At 54.3% G+C, this 24,001-nt stretch overlaps 3 protein-coding genes across 22 annotated transcripts in view; 1 reads left to right on the top strand and 2 right to left on the bottom strand.

The window, feature by feature from the left end:
* The first annotated feature begins 43 nt into the window (after positions 1-43).
* On the top strand, positions 44-23,847 carry Bop1 (BOP1 ribosomal biogenesis factor). The gene is given in 16 exon segments (NM_001024250.1): positions 44-143; positions 2,146-2,316; positions 9,865-9,945; positions 20,762-20,916; positions 20,989-21,106; positions 21,204-21,305; positions 21,383-21,595; positions 21,672-21,833; positions 21,905-21,985; positions 22,062-22,131; positions 22,221-22,353; positions 22,446-22,626; positions 22,699-22,987; positions 23,076-23,160; positions 23,234-23,341; positions 23,414-23,847. Coding segments are annotated over 16 exon segments (2,196 nt in total). The 5' UTR covers positions 44-50; the 3' UTR covers positions 23,568-23,847.
* On the bottom strand, positions 17,288-19,306 carry Scx (scleraxis bHLH transcription factor). Its single transcript, NM_001130508.1, has 2 exons — positions 18,551-19,306; positions 17,288-17,665 (listed from the first exon to the last, which is right to left on the bottom strand). Exons 1-2 carry the CDS (start codon positions 19,139-19,141, stop codon positions 17,627-17,629), a joined length of 630 nt encoding a protein of 209 aa, NP_001123980.1. The 5' UTR covers positions 19,142-19,306; the 3' UTR covers positions 17,288-17,626.
* Mroh1 (maestro heat-like repeat family member 1) overlaps positions 23,763-24,001 on the bottom strand; it is a 70,194-nt gene continuing 69,955 nt past the window's right edge. For all 20 annotated transcript variants that reach the window (XR_015623672.1, XR_015623670.1, XR_015623665.1 and 17 more), the window contains 1 exon segment: positions 23,763-23,968. Coding sequence is in view for 6 of the 20 variants with exons in the window: in NM_001432123.1 (NP_001419052.1) it covers positions 23,883-23,968 (86 nt within the window). In the remaining 14 variants the exon portion in view is untranslated.

The raw sequence follows: 24,001 nt of genomic DNA, 5'->3' as shown, positions 1-24,001 counted from the left end.
CTCTCCCGCTGCCGGAAGCGGCAGTAAATCGGTAGCCGGCGCGGTGCAGCATGGCGGGGGCGTGTGGTAAGCACCACATGTCACCGGGATCGCTGCCAGGGAAACGGCGTTTGGAACCTGATCAGGAGCCACAGATACAAGAGGTAACTTCGAGGTAGCGGGTTGCATCCCTCTGTGAACCATGTAGGCACGTGGCAAGGCCAGGGAGGCCGGGCCGTGGCGCAGTATGTAGTGTCTTGTAGGTCGGCTAGAGCCCAGAAGAAGCTCGTTCTGTCTGGGCTGTTATTTGGGAACTCTCAACAGAACACTACCTGCGCCGAGGAGCGCTGGAACCCAGGGGTAGTTCTGTGGCCTGAACCGTGTTAAGGGAGAGACCTTTAAGAGTCTCCTCACCACCGTGCTTCCTGTCCTGGAAAAGGTTGTAATTGCGCTGGTGCGGTGAGCCAGTACGTCAGGTGTGTTGTGAAACAAGAGGACATGAGATTATAGAAGCCTGAATGGAACCCAGGGCATCCAGGGCTGGTTGTCATGGAATCATTGCTACTCCATGTTGCTGAGCTCAGTAGGCTTGCTAGTGGGGCTTCATCAAATCAAGGTGGTAGAAAGCGTGCACAGCTATGTCTTACAGTTGACTCCACTTCATTGGATCCTCTAAGTTGCCAACTTTCCTAATGCTACTGGCCCTTTTAATAGGGTTCCTCATGTTGTGGTGATCCCCAACCACAAAATTGCTTTTGCTGCTACTTCCTAACCGTAATTTTGCTTCTGTTATGAATCGTAATGTTATTATCTGATATGCAGGATAGTGTGTGAAAGGGTCATTCTTCCCAGAGGGGTTGTGACCCACAGGTTGAGAGCCACGACGTAAGCTGTCCCTTTGTTTTGTGAAATTTTCCTACACGTAAGATTTTAGTAGTCTAGGTAGTAAGCTTTTTGTAGTTGATTGTTTGTGCTCTAACCGTTGTACTGCTTGTATTCGTTAGTATGATAAGTAGTTTTAGAAACGTCAATAATAAGAGAATGTCAGTATGACTTCTTTGGAAACCCAGGTGAACACTGGGATAGTTGGCAGTGAAGGCCACTCAAGTGCAAGAATTAACCGCTAGTGGCAGTGGCACCAATCTTTAGTCCCAGCACTCGGAAGACGGGCAGATGATCTCTGTTAGTTTGAGTCCAGCTTGGTCCACAGAGTGAGTTCTAGGGGCAGTCACGTGCTTCCTTAAGTGTTCAAGTTCTTGTTCAACGTTTGGAGGTCAGTGATAGAAACCTGTCCATCGTGCATGAATGTCAGAGTGTGTTAGTTGTAAAATGGCCTCTAGGGCTGTACTCAGAGGATTCTCCCTGTTCTAAAAGAGACAGCAGATGGTATGTTTGTCTTAGTCACCGTCCCAGTGCCGTGATGAAACACTATGACCAAGGCAGCTTATGAAAGGAAGCATGCGATTGGAAGCCTGCTTACGGTTTTAGAGGGTTGGTCCTCTACCGTTGCAGCAGGGAGCACTGTGCTGGAGCAGCACTTCAGAGCTTTTCTTACGTCTCAATGAGCGAGCAGAGAGGAAGGGGGATGCTGGGTCTGATGTGGATTTCCGAGACCTCAGCGCCCATTCCCAGTGACCTACAAAGCTGCACCTCCTAATTTTTCTTCAACAGCCCACCTGGGAATCAGTCTGAGGGCCCTTCTCTTCCAAAGCACCACATAGTTTAGCTTGCTACTCTTGGGCTTTTCCAACTTGTCCGTCAGTGGTTGGTCCCAGTCTTCAAGGTAAAGAAGCTTCTACTGTAGCTGGTCTAAGCCTTCAGGGAGTTCCAGTCGTCCCAGGCCCAGGGCCTCATTCCTAGCTAGTGCCTTTCCAGTTCCTGGACCCTTGGGTGCCCGAGTAGGGTGTAGAGTTTGTCAGTAGAGGAAAATTGGTTTTGGTGACAGTAAGTGGAAACTGAACTCCACAAAGCCATATGTTCTTGAAAGGTCCCTCTGTTGCAAGAAACTGGGAATCGGTGTGTCTGCTTTGAGGGCAGGTTCTGTCAACAGAGGCAGGAGATGAGGGCCCAGGCTGGGTGGATGGTTTTGGTGTAGATGGAAGCATGTGAGGCACAGCTATGTCCCATTTCCAGGTGGCAGTTATTAAACACTGTGATTCCTTGCAGCCTCTTCTCCTCAGCGACCCTGACTCCAGTCTCTCTGACAGCGAGGAGAGTGTGTTTTCAGGCCTTGAAGATTCTGGCAGTGACACGAGTGACGAGGACACTGAAGAAGTGGCCAGAGCTGGTTGTGACAAAGACAATAGAACAGAGAAGACCTCTGAGGAGCAGGAACAGGTGGGTGAGGGGCTTCCATGGGCTCTCCTGTGCGTGAGGGGGGTCAGAAAGAGGAAGCACCTGCCCTGGGCCCATACTGTCCTCTTATGGTGTTCTCAGGAACCCAGTCCTCTAACCCTTGTCACACATTTGAGCTCCAGGCTATTAGTCTGTAACCTCAGTTGTCTGTACCTTTCCTGAGGATTAGGAGTGTCCACATGCTCATGTCTTTGCCCAATACTGAGAGTATTTTCTAGAGGCAGAGCCCAAGATGGGGATGCCACTGCTAGGGGAGCTAGCAGTGCATGGTTGCAAGGGAGGATGTTCAGCAGAAAAAGCAGAGGACACTAGAGGCCGGCTTAGCTGCCCATGGGCCTTGGACGCTGAGGCAACTGTCTGCTGAACTGATAGGGAAGGCTGTACTCTTTGTTTAATAAAAATGCAAGAAACGCTTAAGTTGACTAAAATACAGCAGTTAAAAAACTTTCTGCAAACTAGTTTGTAATTACACTTCAGTGGCCTGGTGTTCTGGAAATCATGACTTTGGTTAATCATGTCTGCTGTCAGGTTGGAAACCAAGAGGCCAGGCCTAGTTTGTCTTGGTTATGGTAGGTTAAAGAAATGTTCACCATGGTGTTTGTAAGATTCGGGGCTTACCATTCTCTTTTTTAAGCTTTTGTTTTAGTGGGTTTCTTGTTTGTTTTGCTTTGTTTTGTTTTTGTGTGGCTGGGGTGTGTAAGTAGAGTCATTGTTCACATGTGGGTGGGTACGTGTAGAGCTCAGGGTTGATGTTGGGTGTCTTCCTTGATTCCTGTCCCCTTTATCTGACTGAGTCAGGGTCTCTCTGAGCCCAGAGCCAGCTTGTACCAGTGACCTCATTTCCCCCTCCCTCCTCTTTCCCTGTTCCTACCTCTTCTTTCTCTGTCTCCCTTCCCTTGTTCTTATTGTGGGTTCTAGGGATTTGAAGCCAGGACATCTTCGAGGGAGGCAAGAGCTCCACCACACCTCAGGTGCTATCTTATCCTTATTTGGTGTTGAGTAGATTTGTGAGTGTGTGGCCATTTCTTCCCATTAATGTCCCATTAATGTCCCATTAATGAACCCTTCCCTTTCTTTCTTCCTTTCTTTCTTCCTTCCTTCCTTCCTTTCTTTCTTTCTTTCTTTCTTTCTTTCTTTCTTTCTTTCTTTCTTTCTTTCTTTCTTTTTTTGAGACAGGGTCTCACTATGTAGCTTTGGAGCTCACTCTGGAGACCAGGCTGGCCTTAGACTCAAGAGATCCAGCTGCCTCTGCCTCCTAAGACCTGGGATTAAAGGCGTGGGCCACTATGACTGGTGGTTTTGCTTTTTAAAAAGAGATGGCTCCATGGTTCAGAATGACTCTTCTTCCAGAAGACCTGGGTTTGATTGCCAGTACCCATAACAGTAGCCCACAACCATCTGTAACTCTAGTTTTAGATCTAATGCCCTCTTCTAGACCCCACAAGTACCAAGCAGGCATGTGGTACACACACACACATGCGGGCAAACATTCATACACATAAACTAAAATACATTTTGAAACATTTATGTTGAGGTATGTGTATGGTGTGGTATCCTGCCCGTGTGTCCTATCCCCTCCACCCCCCAACCCCCGCCCCATTTTCTTACTCCTTCATGTCCGAGGGTTCGTTTCTATCTTTGGCATGCAAGAATGTAAGAAAAGGGACTAGTCTGACATCATCTGGAGAGTTCTGAGTTTTGACTCAGTGCTGCCTCTAGCAAGAATGCCTTGCTGGGGTCTCAGTACACTCTGGGCACAGCAGAGATTAGTGGCTGGGAAGTGCCTTGGAGGTGTCTGGGCGGGCTTGGGGACCAGGTGTTAGCGCCATCTGGTGGAGTGTGAAGTAGGAGCTGTGGGTGTCTGGGACTAGGGAAGAGGAGTCCAGGAATTCTCAGCTTCCTGAACCTCGCCCTTCCCCTGCCTCCCTGCTCCCTACCTGTCTTCTCTCGTAGACTCTGTGAAGGAGGGAGCAGGTGTTCCCTACCTGTCTAAGGGCTGTACACTGTCATCGCATGGAAGCCAGAGGTGAGGCAGGGTAAAGAAGGGCCACTGTCTTCCTGTTCTGTAGCGGTCAAATCGTGGGAGAGGGATGTGTATCCTACAGGGTCTGGTACATTCTGCCCTGGGAAGCTGTGTATTGTCACTGGTGTAACGGTCCTAAGACAGGCAGTTTGTGGCCATCAAAGCCGTTTCCAGGTCCGAGTAATGTCTTCTTAGGCTGCTTTGCTCTCGTGGATAAAGCAGTCACGGCCCTTTCAGGTTTAGGAAGGGCAGCCTTCTGTGCTGAGGTGAGAGGAGCATAAAGATTTCTAGTTATGTTTTATTTGTTATTATTACATGCGTGAGTACAGGTGTGCTTGTACCACAGCATGTGTGTGGAGGTCAGAGGACATCTTGTGGGAATTGATTTTCTTCTTCCACTGTGGGTTTTGGGGATCAAACTTAGGCTATCAGAGTTGCATAGCAAGTATTTTTTACAAACCATTGAGCTATCTCACTGACCTTGAGCTATCTCATGATCTTGTCATGGTTATAAATGTCTCTAGTTGCCTTGCCCATCGTGGAAATAATCTTCTCTCAGGTCCCTCCCTGACGAGCACCTTGGCCTTGTGTTATGGGCTATGTCAACCCTGGGCTAGCCCTGTCTTCTTTCTGTCAGCCTCGAGCCCCTCACATAGCTTCACATGCGATGTCTGGTCATGGGGCAGCCAGGCCCCGGTATTGGTCAGCTTGGTCTTTGGAAAGACCTTACTACCCTCTGGCCCTTTTGTTTGTTTGTTTTTAAATTTTACTTTCTGTACATTGATGGTTTGCTGGTTATGTATGTCTGTGTGAGAGCATCAGGTGCCCTGGAACTGTAGTTACAGACAGTTGTGAGCTGCCGTGTGGATGCTGGAAATTGAACCTGGGTTTTTTTTCAAGAGCAGCCACTGCTCTTAACCTCTGAGCCCCCTCTCCAGACCCCTTTTATTTTAAGTGTGTGTGTGTGTATGTGTGTGTACACATGTACATGTGGATGCTGGAGATTGAAGTTGGGTATCTTCCTGTATGTTTACCCTATTTATTTTTGTCTTTATGTGAATGTGTGTGTGCCTGTATGGATTTATGAGCACCATGTTCATGCATGGGCCCACAGAGGTTAAAAGGCATTCAGTCCTCTGGAGCTGAAGTTAGCAGGCAGTTATGAACTATGCACGGAGGTTGGTACTAGGAACTGGACTAGTGTTCTCTGCTAGATAAGTAAGTGCTCTTAAATGCTAAATGAGTTGTCCCTTCAGCCCTTACCTTTTCCTTTCTTTGAGGCAAGGTCTCACTATGTAGTCCTCACTGGCCTGAAACTCGCATTGCTCTCCCTACCTCTGCCTCCTGAGACCCTCACCTTATTGTTTTGAGACAGAGGCTCTTAGTGTACCTGGAGTTCATTGGCAGGACTGGTGGCTGGCCAACGGGCTCCAGAGATCTCACTGTCTCACTTCCTTAGGATTGCAGGTGTGCACCACCATGCTTAGCTTTTGTTTTGGTTTCATTTTTGAGACAGGATCTCACCTTAGCTCTGATTGTCCTGGGACCCATTAAGAAGATCAGGCAGGGCTTGAACCCACAGAGGTCTGCTTAGCTCATGCTTAGATTTGTATGTGGGTGTTAGGATCTGAATTCAGGTTCTCATGCTTTCCCATGGAACCATCTGCTCAACACAGGGTTTTTCCGTGTCTGACTTGGGACTCACTCTGTAGACCAGGCTGGCCTCAAACTCAGAGATCCTCCTGCCTTTGCCTCCTGAGGGCTTTGAATTAAAGGTGTGCACCATCATATTCAGCATAGTAAGTGATTTTTCTTTTGAGAGGCAAAAAAAGTTTTTTCTTCTTTGTCGTCTCTGGCCTCTTTGGTCTCTGCTGATGGGCTACACTCACGAAGCTCCTTCTACCGTTCTCTGGGTTGGCCCTGAAGACTGCTGTTGAAAGTGGGCTAGGAGGGGTTGGGGATTTAGCTCAGTGGTAGAGCGCTTGCCTAGCAAGCGCAAGGCCTGGGTTTGGTCCCCAGTTTCGAAAAAAAGAAAAGAAAAAAAAAGAAAGTGGGCTAGGATCCCGCTACTGTCCAGCGTAGGGCCTTTGTGGGGAAGCGGACTCCTCAACCTCCTTTATGCATAGTTTTTGTGTTACTAGTAGCATGCTGGATTTGATTTTTGTGTGTTGGGGATTTGGGGTGTGTGCGTGCATGCATGTATGCATGCTTGTGGGAAAGGGAAGGAGGACAGGCAGGCTCGGCCACACCTTGCACTAGCTTCAGGGCAGGACATGCTGAAACGGTTCTGCTCTTCTGTACCACAGGGAAGGGGTGTGAAGTTGACTTGGCTGATCCTGGCCTGCTTCCTGGAAGAGGTGGCATGCCCTTGTCCTATACCTAGTTGGTGGTGGCAGTGGAATGTGGCCAGACGAGACAGGGAAGAATCTGTTGCTGGCACTGTGAGAAGATTGTTTAGGGCCACCGTGGTGACTCAGCCAGTACAGGGACTTGCCACCAAGTCTGATGACGAGAGTTCGAACCCACATGGTGCAGAGCCAGCTCCCACTCACAAGCTGTCCTCTTTTCCATGTGAGTTGTGGCACATGTGTACCTACATTCACATGTGTATCACACACACCATAAGTAAACAGTAATGTAAAAAAAAATAAAGAAAAGAGAAACACGTTCATTTGCATCCCATTCTAGGCTCTCGGAAACCTCACGTCTCTTGTCTTTGGTCCTTGGCAGTACATTCTCAGCCTGGACTAGGCAGAAGTATACCTGCCCTGCAGAGGTCAGGCTCTGGACGAAGAAGGGAGCTGCCATTCTTGGGATGTTTCCCTGGGCACCTAGTCCTTGTTCACCTTGGGTGACTTACTGGCTCCTTCTGGGGCCTCTTTTCCACCTATTTTGCAGTACCTGGTGAGCACCTCCTTTTGTGGCTCTCCCAGCACCTGTAGCTGCCCTGACCACTCCTTCTGGCTTCTGTTGGGGTGGCTTCTTATGTATAGCCCCCTCTAGTCCTGTCTGCCTCTCTTCAAGTTGTAATGCCTTACTGTTCACCCTTCCCCTCTTGAGACAAGTTCTTACTATGTAGCCTCGCTGTCCGGGTGCTGCAGTGTAGGTCAGGCTGGCCTTGAACTCATAGAGCTCTCAAATTCACCGCCTCTCAAGCCATGAGATCAAAGGTGTGCACCACCAGCCCTGGCATTTTACTACCTCCCTAATCTCTGTGGGCCTCTGTCACCTAACACCCTGCTCTTTACCTGTCACCTGGCCTCTCCTTGGGTGGCAGTGTGCCTGTTGTGTGAGAATGCAGACTACTCTCCTCCCACGTGCTGCCTCGAAGGATTTCAGGCCTGAGACCTCAGTCCCTTCCAAGAGGCACCTGCCCATTTCCCCAAACTGGCTAAGGCTTCTGGAACTAGGCTTGAGCTATGCGCTTTTTAAGGGCTGTGTCCTTTTACTCGGTGGGTGCTAGCTGGCTGTGTGGGGTTGGCAGGCCTCACCACCTTCTGTCTCTCTGTGTTGGGAGAGTGAGATGCATAGGCAGCCAGGCTGCTGAGGACTCCTGACCTAGAGAAACCTGGCAGCTGTAAGGGTGTGTTGTACCTATATTCTGTTTAGTGCTGTCTTTAAGGTGAAAACAGATGTGTACCTGTAAACCCGGTTCTCAGGAGGCTGAATCTAGAGGACAGTTTGAGACAGCCCTAGACTACAGAGCAGTACTTGCTTCAAAAAGAGGGACAGAGAATTTGAAGAAATGTGTATCCCTAGGCTGTCTGTCCCCTTAGTGGGTGCCTCCACAGCCCCAGGGTGCTCACTTCCCCTGGAGGGAGATGGTCCCTGTGTTGTTGCTATGTGTCAGTGCTGCCCTCTGGTGGATATTGCATGCACTGCAGCTGTTGAATCCAGAATAAATCTGCTATTCTTAGAACCCCTGTTGCCTGGGAATTGCGTACATGCAGAGGGAATTCCTGAGCCTCACCATTGGAGATCCCAAGCCTTGTCAAAGGCCTTCCAGCATCTGGCTCCCCAGGCATACCCTTCATTGTCCTGCACTGGAAAAATGTGGCTACACAATGCTAGCTGCTGAGTTTGTTTCCTGCCAAATTCTGATCGTGGTCTGAAGGCACTGCTGTTGTGATTCATGCAGGTATAGTCCCTGACAGAGAACATTTGGAAGGAGACTTGGTGCGTTATGGGCCCTGCCTGAGGCCGGGGCTATGATACCTGCTTGGGGACAGTGGCTGACTAGAGCTTGGTATTGTAATGCCACTGTCCCAGGGACCTGCTGAGCTCAGGCAGAGTCAGATGTGCCTGCCAGTTTTGTTTCTGGGGCCCTCCGCTGGGGTCTACAACCCATTTTTGGTGTACAGCAAGGAAGTGGGGGAGATAGAGAAACTGAATCCTTCCTTGTTCCAAGCCTGGAGAAAAACTTAGTCTTCCATCCTCTTTAGACTGAAGGGAAAAACAGGCCAGAGAAGAGTAGGCCTTTGGCTCTTTCCTGGGTAAGAGGGACTGGGGTTGTGGGCGGGGGCGCCCACACACCGGGGTTCCTGCTCCAAGCACTTTACTGCCCTCAAGGGTGAGAGAGAGGTGGGCCTGTTTTCTCCATCAGTTCTGGTTCTGCCAATAAACCCGATCTGGTCTGAGCCATCCGCCTCCCCAGTCAAGGGAGAATCTGTTTTCCAGGTTGTAGTGTGAATCCTCAGTGGCACCCACTCTGACCTAGGGGACAAGGTCAGCCGATTGTGGCAGCTATGGTGGGAGTGGAAGGTTCCTGGGGTCTAGACCTCCAGGCATTTTGAGAGTCCAGGACATCTCTCTAGGCCCTTGGCTATAGGGGCTGCCCTGAATGTGGTTCTTAGTGGTTCTGGCTGGCCCTTATGTCAGAGGCCCCACAGCTTATGTCATCCATCTACACTGACATCACCTCACCCGTGGCACTGCTCACTTGCTCCTGTCCTTGTGTTCCTTGCCCAAAGGTCTAAGCAATTCTGAACATAGTTTCCTCTGCCAGATCTGGGCCCAGTAGGTCCCAGTTGTGGGACCATTGGCCCTGGGCCACTGTGGCTAGTTTTGACATCAGTGTGGTGTGGGTGGGTGGTAGCCAGCCCCGCAGCTGGGTTGACTCCTACTGCTCTTAGAGCCCTTTTCCTTTTTGGCCTGGCACTGAGCTTCACCCACTGTCTGGGCTACTAGACAGCAAAGGTTCAGCCTTTGAGGGAACATCCCTAGGTAGATTCCGTGGTACAGGGTACAGGGGCTGAGGCCCTGAAGTACATTAAGATCTGGGACAGTTTTTATTTTGTGCTGAGGCCTTGGAGTAAATGGGGCTGGTCAGAAATTTCAGGTGGCACAGTGTTTTGTGTGGTCCTTGGATCATGGTTCCAGTGTTGGGAAGTTGTTCTCCCTATGGAGTTGGCCAGGAAATGGGGCTAGGCTATAGGCTAGGGCCTCCTGAGTAACTTCCCAGGGCTTCATGGGACCTCCGGAGTAACTTTCTCCCTTTCTTTCTACAGGCTGTGCCCCCTTGCCCAAGGGCAGAGGAAGCAGGTGCTCTGACCAGAGATGAGTATGAAGAGGACAGCTCTGATGAGGAGGTAGGGCTTGGGCTGATCTTGACTTCCTGCTAGGTGAGGTAGGAGTCGTCCTGCCAGGCCTAAACTAGTGCCTCAAGCAACCTAGAGTATGTGCAGCCCCTCAAACTGGGAGAGCTTAGGGGTGGTATTGGGCCTTCCTGCAGGGGCTGTGCTGCTGTTTGTCAGAGGAGCCAGGTTCTCATGAGGCTGCTGAGGCCTGAGTAGGCGGCCTGGCTTACGCTGTCCCCCCATCTGGAAGAACAATTTGGGGGTCTGAAACAGATGACTGAAGCAGCACATTCGTGTCATTGCCAGGTTGAGGATGAGAGACTGCACTTGGCTTAGCAGTATCTTGTCTGTTTGTGGGCATAAAGAGGCCAGGGTCATTCCTCCCCTATAGCGTAGGGTGTGGTGACACTCAGAGCTGAGCATGTCGGGCCTTGTTGACGTGAGTCAGCCTATGCTCTGTATCTGAGGGGTGGCCACAGCGATAACAAGGGCAGGGCTGGCATCTCCTGTTCTCTTCTCTGGCAGAGGTGACTGTGGTACCTTCCTGACTGTCCCATCTAGGACAGCGAATATACAGTGAGGAGGAAAGTGTCGCTAGGCTGGGGTTCCCTTGGATCCTCAGGGAGTGGAAGCATTGAGAGGCTGTGGACTGTGGCCAGAGGGCCAGCAGGATCTGGAAGCTCTGAGAAGCTCCGCACACAGAGGCAGTGCGCTCGGCAGCCTGTTCCTCCCCGGTGAGGCCTGGTCCCAGGCTGAGTGGTGGCCATCATGTACCCTGGGATGTGAGCCTGGGAGCCTCTTCTTGGCTTTGCTGTGGGGCCTAAAGGGATGGATCCTCTTCTCAGGAGCGCTTCCTGCCTGCCTGTCAGGGGCTGTCCCTGAGGCCTAGGGGAGACACGCGCCCCCTCTCTGGCTGGGCTTCCTCCCCACCTTCAAGCTCTCTTGGCAGTGTCTACAGGAGCCTTGGCCGACAGCCCGATCCAGTCTCTGCTGCGTGTTCAGAGAACAGAGACAAAACAAAATAAATTGGTTTCCTGGCCGGAGCAGCGGGCGCACCGGCGAGGGGGGCCGCACAGCACGGCTCCCTGCCTGTCTCCCCTCCCCCCCCAAGGGGCCCTGGCTGTCGGCAGCCACATCCTGTCGGCTACTTTTTTATGCTTGGTATTTTGAGAAATCAATGATGATTGTATATGGAGAATAGGAGTCGGGGGAGGGGCTTCCAGAACGGGTCAGTGCCTTGAAAGAGGTCTGCCAGACCCTGCCTGCCCTCAGGGAGATGTGCTCCACTGGTCCCATCCAGTGGCCCTTGAGAATGCTGGGCAGCCTCATGCTGTGCTGTGATATGTGCACAAGCCCCTTTCTTTTCTCCTATGATGTGATAAGTCTCACATGTGTCACTCTGACGTGGGTGACAGTTCTGCGATGGTAGAAATGCCATCTGCTGAGTTCCTGCAATTATAGCTGACCGACAGCTGGAAGGACCACAGAGCTCAGCTTTCCAGAGCCAGGCGGGTCTGGACATAAGCATCTCTTCCCAGAGACTGCTCGGGGCTTGTTCCCCACCAGGGGCTGCAATTAGCTTTCTTATTCTCAGAGCAAGGGGGCTGCAGCTGAGAGGATAGGCTTGGGAGGGGGTGGGGCATGGCCATTAGTGCCTGGCTAGGGGTCAGGTCAGAAGAGAAGAGCTCAGCCTACTACCTCAAGCTTCTGATGGAGAAGCCTGAGACAATAGACGTCTCTAGGAGTACGGCTGGGGTCCTTCACAGATTAAGGCCTGTACTGTTGGTAGCTGTGCCCTAGTTGCTCAGCATATAAAAGGTCACAAGCTACTTGGGCCTCAGGAGGGACAGCTGGAAGTATCTTTGGTGAGGTCAGTGACTCCCAACCTCAGGATTCTGGACTATCCTGAGCTGCCTAACAGAACTAGCTGTGTAGGCTATATCGTAGCACCAGATACCCTATGGGATTCTGGAATGGTGTTGATGTGGTTTGTCCTAGTGGTAGTGATCTCAACAGGAGCCTAGAGAGATGGCAGCCTTGTGGACTGGGAGTAGCCTGTGTACCCTGTTTTTGCTGTTTGAAGGTGTAAGTGCCCCCATGATAACCCTCTTCTCTTGACCATTCCTTGGATCTGAATCTAGCACTTGGATTGGGAACATGGGAGCTCTGAGCCCTGTTATTTGCCAGTGTGGTGTTTTGAGAAATTCCCAACATCAGTGACTCTTAAACTAAGCAGCCCTGACACTCTTTTCTGATTGTACTTTGGCTCCTCCTCTTCCCCTAGATTCACAGACATGGGCTCAGCTGAGTGGGGGTAGAGCCCCCTAGATGAGTTGCTAGGCATGGTGGGGATGGAGTGGGGTGGGGGTGACTGAGAAGCAGCTGTGCTGTGGCTGCCCCACCCCCACATGGCCTCTTCATCTCCTTCCTACGGCAGTGGGGCTTCATAGACGTGATCTCATCCAGCAGTTGGGACCCCTGGGATGTGGACTGGGATAGAAGGGCGGCTGAGTGGCCAATCTTTCCTTCCTCCGTATATCAAGCAACTGGGAGAAACCAAGGCCAGACATGGTCAGGTAGAGAAGCCCATGTATCCGCTCAGCCCATGCCTATAACCCCATTCTTCAAGAAGTGTAGCCAGTATGAGGGTTTCAGGGAAGCCATGATCTCTGGCCTGGCAGGTCTGGAAAGAGCTGGTCTCATACTCTTCCAGTTCCCAAAGGCGATGGGCCTAGGACCATTCCTTGTGTGACCTCTGGCCAAGAAGGGCTGAGTCTGGGGTCTTTGTTACTGTCTTAACAGCCCACATCCACACACCCACATCCCTACCACCTTGCCTGATCTATAACTCAGGATCCCATAGGGACACGGCCTGGCCTGTCTGCATCCAGAACCTGTGATCCCCTCTGCTCTCTCGCCAAACGCAGTTAATGGCTTCTCCCAGCTACTGAACCGGCAGCTGCCTCCAGTGCGCTGGCGGTCTCTGCTCCTCCGGGGCCACCCCCGCCTGCCGGCAGTGTCCTGGCCGCCTCCCTGTGTGCACTCTGCTCTCTCCTGCTTGCTTGTGTTACTGCTGGCAGGGGAGCCTGTGGGCTCAGGTTTCCAGCGAGTGAGTGACCCTCCCTGCTGTTTGTAGAAGGCACCCGGCCGGGTCTGTGCAGACTGCTCTGGCGGCCATCCACTTGAGGCTAGCATTTATGCCTGCCTCCAAATGGGGCCTCTGTCCAGACTCAGACCAATCCTTGAGGTCTAGCTCCATCCCACTGGGGCTGCCCACTGTAGGGACGCACCAGAAACTACTGAGTGTGATTGGGCATGTGTCTCTGTACTGAACAGGTACACTGTGTTCACAATACTGGACAGGTAGACCTTAGTACCATCTCTTGACTTTGGCCTATGGTTCTGAGAGCCACACTGCATCAGAGTGCCCAAGCTGGCAGGGAGAGGGCCTTGGGAAAGGTGGAGGAGGAGCAAGTGGAGGAAGTCACTGTCTCTTATGGGAGTTAGAGTTGGTCCTGGCTGAGGCTGGCAGGTAAAGGTAGATCACTTCAGATTCATATCTTCTTACTGGGGCTGGGGACAATTAGAGAGCAGGCCTTGAAGCATAGTTAGGGCAAACATTTGAAAGGCAGGGAATGCTGATTATTCTGAGCTGCTGGAGGCACAAAGCAGGTACCCTTTGAGGAGGCTGGCTGTGCAGGGCCAGGGCTGCCTCGCTGGGGAAGGGCTCACACTCAGTAGCCCTGTATATGTGGTGCCCTGGACCCACCTCCCTACTTAAAGCATCAACTGAGTCTGACTAGTGGGACTCAGAAAGACCTTTACCCTCACTCAGCCTTTAGAGATAAAAGCGATGGATAAAAGCCTGTGCCCAGCTCAGTACCTGTGCAGGACCATCTGGGCTCTCCTGCTTACAGAAGTCGGGAGAACACCATTTAATTCTGAGTGGTCCCAGGAGAGGGACAAGGAAGCTGAGGCTAGGACTCACTTCTCCCCAATGTCCTCCACACATCCCAAAGACTCTGGCTCTCTGTTCTCTCACTAGGGAGCTGCAGCAGCTCAGGTGGGCTAAGCCAGCCCTTCAAGGGATGGCGGGCATGGTAGAGGGGAGTAGGGATTGAAGCAGGCTGGTAAGGACATGGTAGATTCAGAAGTGGTACCTGCCTAATCAGGACAGGAAAGGCTGTCTCTCTCCCTCTGGTCTGTCACGCAGGCCTCTAGTCTATGCTTCAGAGACTAGCGTTCCATCTGGCACCTTCTGTTGGGGTCACTGTGGCATGTGAGGCCAAGGCAGCTGGCTAGTGCTGAACACTCGAGAGATAAGACACCCTCTGAGGGGGAGGTGGCAGCACAGGAAGGCCATGAGCTCTGAGACAGGAGGGTGGTTGGTGCAGGGAGAGCAGAGCAACAGTGAACACTACCCGCATTGTAATCGGAGAGGGGCTGGGGAAGAGAGAGACTGAGCAAGGCGGCTGACCCCATGCTCCCCGGGGACAGGTGGGAGAGGCAGAACGAGGAGAGAGTGAAGGATTCCAGAGGTGGGCTGGCTTCCTCTCTCGCAGACAGACACGGGAGGGAGGTGGGCAGCGGGCCAGCCCCGTACCTGCAGTTCCAATCTGCGGTCCTGACAGCTGCAGCCACTTTGAGGAGGGGGAGGGGAGGGGGCTCATCGAGAGCGGAAAAGTCCCAGCCGACACTGTGTCCGGTGCAGTGGGGGGAGTGGGGGAAGGAGGTGGAATAGGATGGAGGGATAGATGTGGACCTAGCAACCTCATCCTAGCCCTTTTCCTAACCCCCCAGGAAAGCATGGCCCTTGGGTCTGTCTGCCCTCCATCAGCCTAGCCTGGGGTCTCAGTGCTGGGCCTGACCCAGAGGGGTCACATGTGTTTCCTGGCAGCCCGCAGGTGCTGAGCAGGGCGGGGGCGGCTGGCCTGGGGTGCAGGCAGCCTGGTGATGAATCATGTGGTGCCGCCAGCGGCTCATTCCCCAGGCTGGGGACAGGGAGCTGACAGCTGAGGCTGAGCCGAATGTTTCCAGCCCAGCTCAGCTCAGCTCGAAAGGGTGGCTGCTGGCCCATGGTGTGGGCCAGCCCCCCCACCCCAGCTGCCTCTGTGGGGCACATACTAAGGGTGCCCCTGGTTTTTGTCCCACAGCTCCTCAGTGTGGCAGAGGGTAAAGTTGCCCTCTGGGAAGGATGCCAGGGACTGTGGTGGGTACAAAGCACCTGCCACTCTTTGACCATAAGCTGCTGTGGACTCATGTGGAGCTACAGGATGGGGATGGACCATGCCACCCCCGGTCTGGTTTGAATCTGGAGCAGTAGAGGGTGACGGAGTGTTCTTCCCGCCCCTCCTCTCCCCTCCCCTCCTCCTGCTGGCTGTCGGGCCAAGCCCTCAGCCACTGCTACCGGTGCAGCTCAGGGAGTGGCTGGGCTCCCTGCCCGGGCCTGAGGCTGGCCAAGCTGCAGCCACTTTCAGAGTCAGGCCCTGCAGTGGAGGCCTTGGCCGGGCGCGTGCCGCACCCCAACTATCCAGGCCTCTAGAGAGCCTTCCAGCTCTACAGCCCATTCCCTTTCATCTGACCCCTCTTGACACCCAAGCCTCCAGCTCTTGTCTGGTTGACTCTGGCCTACCCATCAGTCTTACTGACGCTCAAGCTTCCTAGCTCCTGGGCTTCCCTGCCTTCTGCTTTGCCCTAGTCCCTATTCCTCCTCTGCTGGGCTTTAGGTGGAGCTGGCTGGGCATGGTTTGGGCCTCTGTCTGGCCCCGTACTCCCCAGCCATGCTTTCCCCTCAAACCGGCAGCCTCTACACATGGAGAAACACACCTACCTGTATTTGGGGACTTTCTCAAAGCCTTTTGTGTGCATGGACCTCTGCTTTATTCCTGACATTGGCCCAGCCATTTTGACCATTGAAGTAGGTACCCACTCAGTCTTGGTCCTTTTGGTGTTTGTATGGGAGATTGGCACCCAGGTCTTGAAATGTGAGGCCTCTAGGTGAAGGGGAGGAGACCTGTGTCCAGCAGAGTAGGAAGGCCCGCTGGGGTCCTTGGGTGGAGGTTGGTGCCCATCTGCCCAATACAGGTATACCCTGCCAGGTTGTGACTCTGGACTCAACCCAGCATCTGTCACAGAGTCCTTGTAGCTGGGAAGTGAAGCCAGGCAGAGCCTTGCATGGGAATGCATGAGAAAGGAAGGTGGCCTCCCTCAGCCCAGCTGCATCCATCTCCAGGTTCTGTTTCCTGGGCTGCAGTGACTGCAGCGACTGAGTGTGCCCTGTCCCCTCCCTCTGAGCAGCTGGGAGCTCCTACAGGATTAAGGGGAGGAAATTTGGGGTTGGGTTTCTTTCTGAACGAAACCTGCCGCTGTGACTCTTTATCCTGTTATATTTCTATCAGATTGGACACAGCCCCCTACCCCTGCCTTAATGGCCTGGCTTTGAGAATTTCCTCCAAAATTACACCTTTGTTTCCTGCACCAGCATTCCCTGGAGCCGGTCAGTGCAGAGGAGGGGCCATGTTGTCCCTGCCCTATGAGGGCCTACATAGGCCTCAACACCTGGTCTACCCTAGCCAGGGACCAGGAGGCCTGCCAGTGCCGGCACCTGGTGCCCTCTGCCATTCTCCACCCACTACCCAGCCAGAAGTCAGGCCTGGCCTTTCTTCTCGGTTGTACCACTCAACTAATTGTCACCTGCAGGGTTTTAATGATCAGCCAGCTGTGTGCAGAGCCTGCTGAGAGTCTGAATCAACCTCAGAGGCCAGTGGGATCTTTGGGGGGAGTTGGGTAGGACAGAGTGTTGGATGGCTCAAATCTTTCCAGTGTGCAGCTGGAGGCAAGGGAAAGGTTGGTGGACCCAGAGTCTCTCTGGGCCTGTGTGGGTACAGTGGGGACATTTAGGTAGCTGCTCCTCAGACAGTGTCCTCAGGCCCATCTAGGCCTGTTAGCCTACTATTACTACTACTGCTGACTTAGTGCCTATACCCATTTTTAATGGAACACTGCTGGTGAAACCAAACATCCTCGTGCCCAAGGCCCCATCTGGTCCCCCCTCACCGTACTCCTTGGGAGGAGGCATGGCTGCTGTGCTGCTTGCTGCTGTCTCCCATGAGCCAAGTAGGCTTGTCTTCTCTCTCGTTCTATCTTACTCACCACACAGCACCTCTCTCCCCTCTCCCCTCCCTGCCTCACACACACACACACACACACACACACACACACACACACACCACAGATCCCTGGTACAGGCTCCTGATAGGTGATCTAACCCTGAACTTACTCTGGGAAGATGGGGTGAGAGAGCTAGGGTCATAGTGAGTTCAGATCCTTTCAAGAGGACAGTCTGCCTCAATTTGGAAGATACTGTTTCACTTTAATTATACAAAATTTCCAGACTTTATATTATCATATTAAAGACACAAGATGCCAACACTTGGCCCAGGTAGAGAGCCAGCATGGAAAGTTCCAGTGGGCCTGGGTACAAGTGTTCAGCTACTTAGAGTCAAGCCATAGCCCGCCTGTCCATCTCTCTGTTCACAGGCCCTGCTCAGAGCTGGGGCAGGTCTGGCCTGGTGAGCGCGCTCTTGGGGACCTGTGCTCAGATCAGGTCCAAGGTGGGGCTCTCCATGACTCTTCAGTGGCTTCCACCTTCACTAGTGGCATCACCTCTTGGCTGCTGTGGACCCTCCTCCTTCTAACTTCGAATCGCCGTCTTTCTGTCACGGTCTTTGCTCTGCAGAGGGGATGGGGGTGTGTCAGGGTCTGGGTGGAGACTTAGTGTCACCCAGCACTGCCCGAAACTTCCTGGCTTCCTGTTGGCACTGTCTGTGCTAGGGCACCCCCATCCCGGGCTCCTGCCACCCCCACAGTGATTTTGGGGAGGGCGGTATACTGCAGCACAGCCGAAACTGTAAAATTAAATTTCCCAGATGTTCAGGCCCCAGGAGCTTGCGCGTGCTGTCTGGAGAGGAAATGGGGATTGGGGAAAGCCGTTGTATTTTTTCCCTGCTCACCCTGCTTTTCCGGTGCCACCAAGTGCGGCCAGAGCAGTAAATCATGGCTGGCCAGCATCTCAGTTCAGCCTTCTCCCCAGCCCATCTACTGCAGGTCTCAGTAGACCAGGGGAGAGGCAGCAGGTGCCCATAAGCCTCGGGGTGGAGGTGGGCTGCAGGGGTGGAGGGTAGTGGCTCATCAGCCCTAGTGAGGGAATTCCATTTGATTGCCTCACTGCTTCACATTATCCCTCTTTGGATGGGGCTTATGGATATACTTCTTGAATCCACCTCCTTTCAGTTCTCAATTTGATGGAAAGTAAAGCCTAAAAGTAAGGCCCCTCAGCCCTGCCAGGTTCCTGCTGCCTGCCCTCCCTCCCAGAACTTCTGGGTGGCCCTTCTCAGCGTTACTTCTTGATCCTATATTTGCAGGTCCCTATGACCACTACCAATGGGAGTCTGTGTCCCAAGTTATGGCTCCTATGTGCCCTTCCCTCCTTCGGGGGCAGCTTTGGTGGCAGGTGTAGATGCTAGGGAATGCTGCCCCTGCCCTGCACCTCTCTCTGCCTGGCAGGTGTGGGCTGGTGAGTACATTTGGGCCCCTCGGTGCTCCCAGCCCTGCTCACCAACTTTCTCTGGTTGCTGAGGCAGAAGGTGCAGATCTGTTTGGGCTGGGTGTTCTCGCCGCCGTCTCTGGCCAGTGGTAGTGGGGGCGGCGGCGGTGGCGGTGGTAGTGGGCTGCCCGCACGACCGCTGTGGAAGAAAGCGGGTCCCGAGTGGCAGGGCTGCCCGTCACCGCAGGCTTCACCCACCAGTAGCACGTTGCCCAGGTGAGAAATGTAGCTGGAGGCCAGGCGCAGCGTCTCAATCTTGGAGAGCTTGCGATCTGCTGGCTCGGTCGGGATGAGTGTGCGCAGCGCAGTGAAGGCCGTGTTCACGCTGTTGGTGCGGTCCCGCTCGCGCGCATTCGCTGTGTGCCGCTGCCGGGGCTCGCGGCCTGGCCGCCCCCCGGGTCCTGGCCCACTACCCGCGGCCCTCCGTCCTCCTGCCCGCCGCCGGGCGCCCTGGAGGCCGCAGCGCGCAGCATGAACACGACAGGGTTTTTCGTCGGAGCCCGAGCTCTCGCTTCCGCGGTCCTCATCCTCGGACAGCGGGCTCACCTCAGGGTACAGGTAGCGGCCCGGCGGTGGCGCTGAACGCAGCATGGCGAAGGACATGGGCCGGGCAGGGGGCGCGGCGTCAGCTCCACGGTGCGCTGCTCATGCCGCCTCTTTAGGTCCCCACAGGCCGCCGGGCCAGGGGTCTCCGCTGCGCCCCGCGGTGGTGGCTGCCGGGCGAGGCGGGCACATGTGTTCGGACTGGAGTGGGGCCGCCAGCGGATCAGTGCCTTTATAGCAGTCGGCTCCTCCCCCGCGCCTGGCCTCCGCCTCCCTTTCTGGCCTGGAGGAGTTTACTCTGAGCCCGTGAGTGCACCTTTTCCCTTTTTATAGCTGTGCCTAGAGGGTCCTGAGCAACTTTCTGGTTGGGAAGTTCCTGGGGTGCTACTAGTGCCCCAAGACCGTGGTGCCCACCCCACCCATTTTGCAGGGAAGAAGAGAATAAATCAAGAATCAAGAGGCTTTCTCTCCTGGCATGCCTAAGTTCACCCAGCTGCCCTGGCCCTGAGTGCCTGGCCACACCCTGTCTGACTCTCCTTCCATGTGCACTTGGGTCTTTTGTGCCAGGCCGTGTGTGTGTGTGTGTGTGTGTGTGTGTGTGTGTGTGTGTGTGTGTCTGTGTCTGTGTCTGTGTCTGTGTCTGTGTCTGTGTGTCTGTGTGTCTGTGTGTGTGTCTGTGTGTGCGCGCGCGCGCACATGGGGGTTGACTCCAGCGGTGGCAGTCTAGAAATGGGTGTGTGGGGTTGGCATGACTTGACTGTATGGCCTGTGCCTTGTGCCAGAATCTTACCCCTTTGACCCATCCTGCCTGGGGGCCCCACCCCCATCCTTGCCTTATGCTTCATGGAGCTTCTCAAAGCCAGTGCACACGTGGATAAGATTGGCATCTCCATCCCTCCAGTTTGAAAGTGGCCCTCTAGGTTGGGAGCACACAGCAAGAGCACAGGGCATTTTAGGAGATAAACAGTTTGGGGCTGGTATGGTATGGACAGGTGCAGTGGGACAGGGGCCAAGGGGTCTTGCTGAGGGGCTGCTGGCACTCAGCTGTGCTAGCTATGTCTGGGCCCCTCCTCCCTGTGGCTACTGTTGCAGGAAGTGGCTGCCTGGGCAGCAGTCCCCAGGCTGGGAGGAGTGAGGGTGGTGGCTGGCAGGGGCTGAAACCAGGAATGTGTGTCCAGGAATGTGGCTGCTCTGCCCACTGAAATGGGAGGGGGAAGATCAGTGGTGCTGGGAGGGGGGGGGTCCTTGACCACCTGCTGAGCAAAACAGGTTTGTCTCCCTGTGGTTGGGGTGGGGTCTTCCCGTGGTTCCTGCCTTATAAACTACCCACTTCTACCTAAGGCTTCTGCCAGGGGAGGGAGCCCATAGGCGATGAGGTCATCCCTGTCTGTGGCTGCCCAGAGCCTTGGCCAAGGAATCCAATGAGGGGGGAGGCTAGGGTTGGCATCACTTCAGTGGAAAATGTGAAGGTAAAGCTCTGGCGCCTCCAAGGGCTTGGGGGAAGGGGATATAGCACCCCTGCCGTGCCACGTCAGACCCTGAGGCCAAGGCTAGGGTAGATTTTGGGTCACTTGGCCTCTGGGCACTTGAGGCTGATCTAGAGTGGCTCTTCTGTCCTTGGGTGACTTGCAGAGGGTCAAGCATGATAAGGACAGGTGCTGACGTGGTGACTTACTACAGGACATTCGGAACACCGTGGGCAATGTGCCCCTGGCGTGGTATGACGATTTCCCACATGTGGGCTATGACCTGGACGGCAAACGTATCTATAAGCCCCTGCGGACACGAGATGAGCTGGACCAGTTTCTGGACAAAATGGATGACCCAGATTTCTGGTGAGTTGGGCCTTGGGTCAGGACCTGTGGTTCCTCAAGCCTGGAGTATGGCCCTGACTGGCTTTCCCTTAGGCGCACTGTGCAAGACAAGATGACAGGGAGTGATCTTCGGCTGACTGATGAGCAGGTTGCCCTGGTACATCGGCTTCAGAGAGGCCAGTTTGGAGATTCAGGCTTTGACCCCTATGAGGTAGGTAACAACAGTTGGCCCTAGGGTCTGAAGTAATGCACCCCCCGCCCCCGCCTCCACCCCCACCCCCACCTAACATCTATGCTTGTCTCCATAGCCAGCTGTGGATTTCTTCAGTGGTGACATCATGATCCACCCCGTGACCAACCGCCCAGCTGACAAACGTAGTTTCATCCCGTCCCTAGTTGAGAAGGAGAAGGTGGGAGCCCCATCATCCTTCTCTAGTACACTTTGTAAGGTTTCCATGCTACCGCCTGACGTTAGCTCTGTGTGCAGGTGTCTCGATTGGTGCATGCCATCAAGATGGGTTGGATCAAGCCTCGACGGCCCCCCGACTCCACTCCTAGCTTCTATGACCTGTGGGCCCAGGAGGATCCAAATGCTGTGTTGGGGCGCCACAAGATGCACGTGCCTGCACCCAAGCTGGCCCTGCCCGGCCATGCCGAGTCTTACAACCCACCTCCCGAGTACCTGCCCACTGAGGAGGAGGTGGGCCTGCACTGAGGTGGGAGTGGGCCCCAGCCATGTCTCCTGATCCCATCTCACTAATCTCCTGTGTCCCCAGCGCTTGGCATGGATGCAGCAGGAGCCCATTGAGAGGAAGCTTAACTTCTTACCACAGAAGTTCCCCAGCCTGAGGACAGTGCCTGCTTATGGCCGCTTCATCCAGGAGCGTTTTGAACGCTGTCTTGATTTGTATCTGTGCCCACGGCAGCGCAAGATGAGGGTATGTGAAGCAGCCCCCAGAGGCCCTGGGAAATTAGGATGAGGGTAATGCTAAATGCTCTTTTGCCCCAGGTGAATGTGGATCCCGAAGACCTCATCCCCAAGCTCCCTCGGCCAAGAGACCTTCAGCCTTTCCCTGTGTGCCAGGCCCTTGTAAGTGTGGGATTAGAGGTGGGCAAATGCCCTCAGGCGTCTGTGTGTCTGACTTCTCATTCTTCCTCTTCTGTAGGTCTACAGGGGCCACAGCGACCTTGTCCGTTGCCTCAGTGTCTCCCCAGGGGGCCAGTGGCTAGCTTCAGGTGAGCCTGAGGTGGGAGCTGCCCTGAGCTGGGAGACAGGGACCTGGCTAAGAGGCTCAGGTGCTAAGAGCCTTCACTGCTATATCCAGGTTCAGACGACGGCACATTGAGGCTTTGGGAGGTGGCCACTGCCCGCTGCATGAAGACGGTGCGTGTTGGAGGTGTGATACGGAGCATTGCTTGGAACCCCAATCCCACCATATGCTTAGTAGCCGCTGCCATGTGAGTTGAGGACCCCGGGGGTTAGGGCTGGGAGGGGCACAGGAAAGTGGGGACTATGCTGAGGAGGGGACGTGTCTGGCCCTGGCTTGTAGGGATGATGCCGTGGTGCTGCTGAACCCAGCCCTGGGGGACCGGCTGCTGGTGGGCAGCACAGACCAGCTGCTGGAAACCTTCACTCCCCCTGAAGAGCCAACTTTGCAGCCTGCCCACTGGCTGGAGGTCTCAGAGGAAGAACGCCAGAGGGGCCTTCGACTACGTATCTGCCACAGTAAAGTATGTGATGGGAAGGGGGGCGGGGACTTGCAAGACCTGGTCAGACGATCAGCCAGCATTGCCCTTCTCTAGCCAGTGACACAGGTGACCTGGCATGGGCGAGGGGACTACCTGGCTGTGGTGCTGTCCAGCCAAGGGCACACTCAAGTGCTGATCCACCAGCTGAGCAGAAGGCGCAGCCAGAGCCCATTCCGCCGCAGCCACGGACAGGTGCAGTGTGTGGCTTTCCATCCCACGCGGCCCTTCCTGCTTGTGGCCTCCCAGCGCAGCATCCGCATTTACCACCTGCTACGCCAGGAGCTTACGAAGAAGCTGATGCCTAACTGCAAGTGGGTGTCTAGCATGGCTGTGCATCCAGCAGGTGAGGGAACATGTATTCTCCAAGTCAGGGCAGGGGAGTGAGCCCCGTAGGTCTTAGGGAGAATTACAGACACTGTGTCTGGCTCTAGGTGACAACATCATCTGTGGCAGCTATGACAGCAAACTGGTGTGGTTTGACCTGGATCTTTCCACCAAGCCATACAAAGTGCTGAGGTAAGGTGGGTTGTGTGAGGTAGGTAGAAGGGCTCCTTCACCTGGAGCCCACTATAAACACCCTCTTCCACAGGCACCACAAGAAGGCCTTGCGGGCTGTGGCCTTCCACCCCCGATACCCACTCTTTGCATCCGGCTCAGACGACGGCAGCGTTATCGTTTGCCATGGCATGGTGTACAAGTGAGTGCTGACCCTTACCCGGTCCTTCCCATGGGACCATCCCACAGGGTCCTGAGTCCCTTTCTTCCACAGTGACCTGCTGCAGAACCCATTGCTGGTGCCCGTCAAGGTGCTTAAGGGACACAGCCTGACCCGAGATCTGGGTGTACTGGATGTGGCCTTCCACCCCACACAGCCATGGGTCTTCTCCTCCGGGGCAGATGGCACCATTCGACTCTTCAGCTAAGCTGACACACTACTTCAGGAGGCCTGGAGAGGGTGCGTGTCCCTCACACAGAATCGATAGAGAGGACCCTTGATTGCCACTGTCCTTGCCTTCTTGATTGGAACTTCCGGCAGCTGCCCAGCCTTGACCTTATGTGGCACCCCAGAACCCAGCTTAAGCCAGAAGGAAAGGTGGTATTGATACACTGTCACCCACTGAGGTGTAACTGGCTTTATTGGGCAATAAATTGGGGCACCGCAGTCTTGGCCCTGTCTGGCAGCAGAGAGTCCTCTAGGCAGAATGAGCTGTGTGTGTATTGCAGGAGTGCAGTCAGCCTCAGGCAAACTTCACCAGGCGGCCCAGTGTCTCGGCAGCTTTCTCCCGTACCCCAGGCACTGGGTCCTTTAGGAGGAGCTGCAGGGCTGTGGGCAGAGGAACAGGCCAGTTGTGCACAT

The sequence above is a fragment of the Rattus norvegicus genome, chromosome 7 (assembly GCF_021556685.1).
Source record: "Rattus norvegicus strain SHRSP/BbbUtx chromosome 7, alternate assembly SHRSP_T2T, whole genome shotgun sequence".
Classification (NCBI taxonomy): domain Eukaryota; kingdom Metazoa; phylum Chordata; class Mammalia; order Rodentia; family Muridae; genus Rattus; species Rattus norvegicus.
This window is presented reverse-complemented; position numbering and strand designations above follow the sequence as displayed.